General features: G+C 31.2%; 1 protein-coding gene across 1 annotated transcript in view; it reads right to left on the reverse strand.

The window, feature by feature from the left end:
- LOC106459664 (inner nuclear membrane protein Man1-like) overlaps positions 1 to 9,032 on the reverse strand; it is a 59,894-nt gene that overhangs the window by 31,387 nt on the left and 19,475 nt on the right. The window contains exons 2-4 of the mRNA XM_013919304.2: positions 5,586 to 5,804; positions 4,907 to 5,008; positions 4,621 to 4,723 (exon numbers count right to left, since the gene is read on the reverse strand). Of these exons, the coding sequence (XP_013774758.1) occupies positions 4,621 to 4,723; positions 4,907 to 5,008; positions 5,586 to 5,804 (424 nt within the window). The remainder of the gene's footprint in view (positions 1 to 4,620; positions 4,724 to 4,906; positions 5,009 to 5,585; positions 5,805 to 9,032) is intronic.

Raw genomic sequence — 9,032 nt, forward strand, 5'->3', positions numbered from 1 at the left:
ATGGTCATACACATTGTGGTTGAATGGACTGGTCCACTCACTCAATAGTAGGAACAGAGGTAGATATAGAAGTTGAAATGAGCGAGTATGAGACTGAATAATGATCATACACATTGTGGTTGAATGGACTGGTCCAATCACTCAATAGTAGGAACAGAGGTAGAGATGGAAGTTGAAATGAGTGAGTATGAGACCAAACAATGGTCATACACACTGTGGTTGAATGGACTGGTCCAATCACTCAATAGTAGGAACAGAGGTAGAGATGGAAGTTGATTTATCCATTTGTTTGTCTAAAGAAAGCAGTAGAGCTTGCAGGTGGTTAGAAAAAGACTTTGTAGGTGAAATAAATATATCTGTTTGCAGTGGAACAATGCGTAGCAGCATACCTCTGCTTTGGAAGAGGATTCAGTTTTTTTTTCTTTATTTATTCTTCCTCAACCCATTTTGGGTATGATCTAGAGCAGAAGTTTTCAAAACTTTTTGGTCCACAACTTATCATTCAATACTCCCATTTAAATATTAAAGAGAACAACTACCATTCTGAAAACAAAAGTACAGTAATAAAGTTCTATATAGTTTCCTTTTAAATTATTCCTTAACTTTAAAACACTCAATCACAAAACAGGTATAATACTAAAATGAAGGGTTGGGCACAGCATACTGGTTAGCATGCTCAGGGTATGAGTTCAAGGATTCATGGTTTGCATCTGACTGCTGAATCAATGTGATCCATACTTTGGCATCAAGAATGTGATATAAAAATGATATTACTCAATCAAATCATGATTTGGCTGTGGGTACTGTTGGCTAGCTGCCTTCCCTCTAATCTATTAGTTTCAAATTATGGTCAGCTATGTTTATATAGACCTTGTGTAGCTTTGGATGAAAATATGAAATGAACTAAAAATAACAAATGAAAATGTTTTACCTTTAGTAAAACCATAGAGTGAAGAGGTTGAAAAGATGAACCATCTTTCTTTGAATAAAGAGATTTATTACATCTTTTCAACTCCTACATGACCATCTTTGCAATCATTACTCACAGAATAAGAACATCTAATCCAGAGTGTGAGTGGTAAAAGTGTAGATGATACAATATGGTTTCTAACTGAGCCCATTCCTATCATAGTATTTACCACCACAATGAGTATAGAATAAAGAATCATGCCACAATGTTTTGGAATGTTCAAACTGCTGACAGTGTAAACATCACAGATGGTTTTGAAAGTATGGTCAAACTTTTTCATCTCAAATAACCTTAATTTACACTGGCAAATTTTTTTTGCAGCTGAGACTCCTTAACCAGAAAGTTCATCAAGGATGTTCATATGATCCTGTGAACCATCTTGACAATAACTATTCTTGAGGAAAAAAGTTAATGTGGGTGATTACCTAAACACCTATTCTTCCAATGGCCTTCAATTTTAAAACAAGTTCATTTCCTATGGTCATACTGTTTCAAGCAGCAGGATCCCACATCTTAATTCCTTTACTGAACTTGTAGAGCTGGAAAGCTTCTCCAAGCTTATTTTCATATATTAAAAAAGGAAACAAGTTTGTGATAGTGAATGTAAAATTAGAAATAGAGACATAGAAGTTTATAGAAATGGTGGTTACTATGTGGTCATTTAATGATTATATTTATTCTTGTTGATAAAGTAGCCATAAAAGTGTTACAGTTTGGTGTCCACAGACCATGAAGTCCTACAATAGGACATGCTACATTGTAAAAAAACTGGACAGCACAACAGATCAAGGTTTCAAGTACATCATACCAATATACCAGTACCAGAGATAGTATCTATCACATCTGTGAGGCCATCTAACACTGGTACCTAGTTGACCTTAGCCATAGCTGAGACAGTCACAACAGGGTTTCCCAACTACAGAAATTCAAGACCAAGAACTGGATTGCATTGTGTTATTAGGACCTTTCTATCTTTCTTTCAAATGTTGCACATGGTAAACACGTAGGTGGATGTTTGGATTCCAGGAAAGGTAAGACACACAAGGTAATACCTACCATGGATGATCCCCTCATTATTTAACCCTTTCGAGACAGGTCATGGGTGAAAGGTCATTTGTTGACTCACAGTCAAAATTTTATTGAACTACTATTTCATGAATTTATATCAATAACTTTGGTATCAAACTGTAGATTATAATTAAAATTTTAGTACTATATATATTACTCAATTTGTTAATTTAAAAGCAAGTATTAAAAAAACACAGATAAACATTAATTTTTGTATGTGGTATGTTGAATGCAGCACTGGTTCAAATTAGATGTTTGTGAAGTCAAAATGCTAATTTGAATGAATTAAAAATTCAGATTACCGATATTGACAAGCTATAATATAGAATAAGAATGTCTTATCTTTTCAATTTGCTAAGATACTGCTCATATAATAAATCAAACACAGTGGCACACTGCCAATCTCTTTCCATTTTTGGAAATGCTCCTTTATATACACTTACTTCTATATATTATATGAATAACCAATCAGAAGCTTAGAATGTTCCCTAGAAGCTATCTTAGCCATTTTAACAGACTTAGCACTATTTCTTTCTTTTGAACCAATATTTCAACATTTCAACGAGGTAGAGTGTGTCTTTAGTCTGTTCAAACATTTTTATATTTTTTGGAGTAAAATACATCTTAGTTACTAAACTTTATAAATTATAGTGGAATTATATGATATTGATATAGTAATTTATGATATTTTAGTTATTCAAACGTATATATATAAAACCTAAAACAAAAAATTTTGTTTCATATCCTCCACATGTGAAATTTTAAAAGATTTAGCAACATACATCAAGCAGCAACTGACTATAAAGGTCGTAACTAGAAGAGATAATTGTTTGCTTTACTTATTTAGTTACTATTCTATGTTTTAAGAAAAATAAGTTTAAGAACTTATTTCAAAATAGCAATAACCTATATATAATGTATAATAATTGAAATTTGACTGTATTTTACAAAATACTAGTCTACTAAAACACAGCCAAGACAAGTTACTTTGCACAGACCTAAGGTCTGTTTTATGTTATTTAATATGGCATCATGAGTGCACGAGCCAAGTCATTGTCACTTCTGTATTGTTAGCCAGGCTCGGGTGAAAAGTCGGTATAATAAAAATAATAAATACAATGTTATTAGATTTATGCTACTTAGTTTAAACATTTATGTTTTCATGTTAAAATTTGTGTTCATTCTAGAATGAAAAAGGCATAATTTCTATGTATTTCCTAATTTTTTATGGTGGTTGTGAGATTATTCTAGTCTACCGAACCCATACAGAGATTAATTACTGAAAATAGAGATAAAGCATAAAGTTTTTTCTTAAGAAACATTTGATAACTATCTTGACATTATAAAGATTTTGCAGGTGAAATTTTAAAATTTTCCAATGCATAAAAGTACTTTTAATCTTAAAATTAATATTATTTTGCATGATAGATAGGAACATGCAAAAATAAAAAATAGACATAAGAAAAACATTGTTTTACAAATCTTACGACTTAATAAAAAAATTTGATATTTTGCATATGAAAGCAATGTGATGTTTACTGATAATCTGCCAAATTTCGTTAACATTTGCTGATTAATATAAACGTTATAGCATGAAAACTATAACAAGCACAAAATGGTTATGAGGTCGGTCCCAGGGACTGAGCCTGTGCTGAAAGAGTTAAAGAATTGTTGGCAAAAATTACAGGAAAGCCTCTGTAAAGTTTAAAATCCAAAAGCTTACAAATTAAGAATTAGCATAAAACCCTTTACTATTCTTATAACTGAAAACCATTGTTTCTACTCTTATGACCTAAAAGCTAAAAGAAAACCCCTGTAAACTCTCATAATCCAAATGCTAATGGAAAAACCCATGTAACAATTCTAATAAAGCAAAAATTAATAGAAAACCCTGTTATTGTTATGATTTACAAAAAAAACTAAAAGTTTCTTTATTTTGTCATAAATATAGGGTTAAAATTAGTGCTCTGTTATAATTGTTAGCAAACACAACTAAAGGAAAGAAGCAATGAAACCTGAAATGCACACTCTGGGAATGGTACGCACTAGGCTATATCCAGTTCCATATTCATAAAGTCATAGAGTAATAACCCTGAATGAACCTTTATACGGAACTACTTTACATATTATGATCACAAGCATTCATCTTTAACAATGATCTTGGCCAATAAGTAGTTTAAGTAGACACACCAAAGCAAAGAAAATTATAACAAAATTACTTGTTTTTTTAAAGAATCATACAGTGATCACGAAAAAGCAATTTTAGTTTAAAGCATCTATGACACAATAAAAATATTTTTTGACCTTATTAAGAAAAAGGTGCAACTTTTATCGAAGAACAACATTATAACTGTGCTTGTAATCACGGAAACTGAAGTTTTATACTTATTAGTTTGAAAAATGTCGGAGGCAGCTATGTTTAGTAATTTACTTGGAAAGCTTGAAATTTATCAATGAAAGAATTTCTTCTACACAAAACATATAAACTGAAATCAGTGAGATAAATAGTGGTATGAAATTACGGTTATTCTAGTTATGAGAGATCTTAAACTGAAGCTATGAATGTGAAACACAAGACAAACCTTTCAGATAGAGGTATTAACATGTCCCTGACATGAGATATTGCAACATATCCTTTAATGCTTGGATCTGACTGAGATGCTTCATATTGGTGCTTTAATATTTCTGCAGAAAACAAAGAAAAAGCTGTATTTTATTATTGTGTGTAATTTGTCTTTAAGGAGAACTAATCAGTTTTTTTTATTTGTAGACAGTTATACACAATAGATAAGAAACAGTTATGAGAGTAAACACTTAGGGTATGATGTTTTAGACATAAAAACTAACAACCAATAGTTGGCAACTTACCTATTATCCTTTCTATCATTGAAATAAGTTCTTTCCATTCACTCTCTCTTCTTCTTTTAGAAAACTTAACATACTGCATACATCCACAAGCTAACACAATCACTGTGAAAAAATATGTAACAATAATTTCGTTTTTCCTTGTTATAAACCTGTGCCTCAAGTCAAAAAAAAAAAAAAGAAAAAAAATTGTGGTGGTAATGGTCATTAATATAAAAAGTGTTTAAGTAATTGTAAAAATTATGTATACTTTTCATTTGAATGTGTAATTTTAATTATTATTTTAATAATTTATTCTTATGAAAATAAATTGATATTTTGACTGATAGAAAAATTCTAGATTCAATTAAACAATGTTTGAAACATTTTAGTTTCAGAATGTATTTATACACATATTGATTACAAGTCAAAAGAGGTAATTATCCCTCAATACAAATACATAAAACACATTTCCAAAGGAGGCATGAAACTTTCTCACTTGAACACATGGTTCGATGCTTTGTCATGATGGAGCCATAATTTACTGGCAACCAATCTGCTGATAGAAATGATCCACAAAATATCTATAACTCTTTCTTCTACTGATTATTTTTTCTTTCTATTCCTTTAGTACTATCCTTTTAGAAAACTTAATGTTTACTCAAATCAAACTAACTTGAATGAACATGTGTTTCATACATACCAAGAACAATAACCGCCACCTGCCAGAAGGCTTTTTTTGTTGCCTGCCGTAAACGACACAGAAAAGGCTTAGATGCTTTTGTGGATTCCAAGGTGTAAACATCCAAAGAATTCAAAATGTTGCAACTCTCTCCATTTCTTGTGTACAGTCTGTAAAATGAAACAAATATACCATGTTTTACAGTTTTCCACAAACCAACTTCTTCTGAAGAGACTAAGTCTTCAGAAAGATGAATCAAAGCATTTGAACTAAACTTGTAGTGACTAAACTTAAAACAGTTTCTCTGCATATATTTATTTTTAATATAATTTTAAAATGTCCTCAGAATATATGTATATATATTTACATATAGCAGTGTTTACAATCTATGTTAACAATAGCAATGAATGCCTAGAACTTACAGACCCGTCTTCCTCTACCAAAGGTGTTCTGTGTGATGACTTTGGCAATGGACTGTTGCTCTGCAGCACAATTTTGACTGCAGGAGGTTTTTGAATAATATATCAAGTTCAGTGTTGTCCATCTTTATTATATTCTATCCAAATTCCATCAATTGTGCATCGATGACAGATTCCATTGGCTCATTTGAATGACCCAAAGACTACCATGCCTTTGTGTTGCTCAAATGAACCACAGGAAGCTGTCCATAAATGGTATAGCATGAACTCAAATTTGTACTTGCATCTTGTAAAATGAACTGGCATGTTTACTTGGACACGTGGTTGGATGTTTTATTGATATGGCATATCTTACTGGCAACCAATTCATACAAAAATAATATTTCCTCATTGTATATTGATGTTGCTATGTTAGTATGCAGAATTCAACTTGGCCTTTGATTTTCCTTACTGAAATTAATGATATTTATATGGGAAAAATTAGTAAAGTTTACTGATCATATTAACTCTGTGCACAGATGGGGATCAAAGTGCACATGCCACAGGTTTTTACAGTGTCATTCAAAATGATACTATGCATTTGATGTCAGAGTTATCACCTATTTGTTTTATCCTAACTGCTGATTTAGCTACAGTTCATGGTAACTACCAGATACAATATATATAGGGATACTGAAAAACTGCAGATATGCATTGTGGAGATTCTGGAGACTATGCAAAGGCTCTATATGCAGACATATTTTGATTACAAATACTTTTGTAACACATCCACTTTTTTTTTTGTACAACAGACTTTTATGTTTTACTAAAAGCTTGTCACATTTTGTGTAGATACATGTAATAAATTCTGGATTAATGTCAATGATATTCCTTCTCCAATACCCATAAAACATTTGGTTAAATGTTTGGGTATTTCGATGTGTACTGAGGATGCAGAATTACTACAGAATGACTTGGATCAATTGGTAAGTTCAACAAATATCTGGCAAATGATCCATAATTATAGTATGTGCTAAGTAATGCATCTGGGTTATCATAATTTGGATCACTTGTTGGGAAAACACTTAACAGTGTGAACAAAAAAAAAAGTTATAGTGGAGAATAAGTCATTCAAGCCATAGAGGCAGTGCTCTGTCACCAATAGCAAAACTAATAGAATTTTAGGAGGTATTTATGGACATACTGATTACGAGTCAAAAGAAGTAATTATCTTTCTATACATATTATTTGTTATGACTCAATCCAATTGATAGAATAAAGGTTTCTGCTTTATTTGAGCTGTATTCTGAAAGCAATAGGATGAAAGATCACAATTTTAAGATATAGAAATAATACGCTAGGCTCTAGTTAAGGCAGTTTTGTTCTCCTAACAGGGTGCTTGGCTTATGGAATGAGTTTCCAACAGCAGCAATGAAGGCTTTACACGAATCTAAAAGGGAGAATTGACAATTTCTTGAAAAATAAAGGGTGGGTTTAAAAAAATAAATATTTATATTTTCTCAATGGTAGGTTTGCAAGGACAGCTTTGAACGATCAAATGATTCATTTTTGTCCATATGTCACCATATCTCTAACTTACCACCATAAACAACTCCCTTGGAAAAACTTTTGAAACTTGCTCTGTATCATTTTTGTCCATATGTCACCATATCTCTAACTTACCACCATAAACAACTCCCTTGGAAAAACTTTTGAAACTTGCTCTGTATCATTTTTTGAAATGTATGACTGGCATGATGATAAATAAACTGCTCATAATTTGTAGACTCTTAATTGGGCCTATGGTTTATTCAATGTGACTGTGACAACATACATTTATTTCACATGCCAGACACTGCTCGTATAGCTTTTAGCAACAGGTCTTTCACTTGGTAACTCATTCGCAGTAGCACAGTTCATGTCTCTTTTGTAGACATATATCCTTGTGAATTATCTTGTTCACAGTTCAAAGAGAATTTCCTACTTAAGCTGCAATGGACTACTGTTTTCTTGGATTAATTCCAAGGATAAAGTGTTTAACTTTCTTCATTATCTCCTCCATGTGACTGATAGCCAGTTATGGAGTAACCCATTTTTCTCCGCTGAAATCATACCTTCCCTTGGTTTTTACCAATATGTTTCAACACTGTAGATACTCTATTCTTCAAAGTGGTAAAAGTTTGCATGTTTCACGATTTTACATTCTCCAAATAAGAGAATTTTGTGTTTAAAGGTCTGTGATACAATCTTCCCGAAAGGGATCAATTTCAGTTACCATTTACAGATCACAGTTGAACTGCATTAACATTGTCAAAGTTTTTACATCTTTTAGTCATAGGACAAAAGGATAGCTAAAAGCAAGGTGACTGGATATTATTACAAAAGATAATGAACAACCTTCTATACAAAGGCAGACAGATACAGATATTTATAGTAAATAGTATTACATAAAGGTAATACTTCAAAACTTGACATAATACAAATTTCTATGTCTGTAAAATTGTGTTCTGCACTAACCAAAAGAAAGTTGATATATTAAAAAATCAAATATTATTAAAATATGAAATTGAAAATGCATATATATTTCTAATTATTTATATAACCCATTATGAATCTAGCATCTCCCCAAGACCTTAATATTACATATAAAAGTGCAAGATTCTATAAAAAATATAAACAAATAATAAATTGCTAAATACAAAAACATGGGGAATTCAAATAAAAAAAGTTAGTTGGTCCTTGTTTATGAGATAAATCAACCTGCCTTAAACAAAATGATTTTCTTCAGGTTTGTTTTATGGCACAAATTAGCTGAATAAGTATAATAACAATAACATAAATAAAATAAACTCTAAGATACTAGGTTATATACTTTCTTAGCAAATAACTATTGAGAAAATACCTTAACTATACATGATAAAAAAACAGTACAATCCAGAAAATTTGTATACAAAGTCATGAAAATCATAAATATCAAATTTAAATTCACCTAATGGAAAGTCCAAACTCTTGCATTTTTGTCATCAATGTACAGTATAATTTACTTAACCCTTTCCAGACGGGTCACAGG

The sequence above is a fragment of the Limulus polyphemus genome, unplaced genomic scaffold, assembly GCF_000517525.1.
Source record: "Limulus polyphemus unplaced genomic scaffold, Limulus_polyphemus-2.1.2 Scaffold646, whole genome shotgun sequence".
NCBI classification, from domain to species: Eukaryota; Metazoa; Arthropoda; class Merostomata; order Xiphosura; family Limulidae; genus Limulus; species Limulus polyphemus.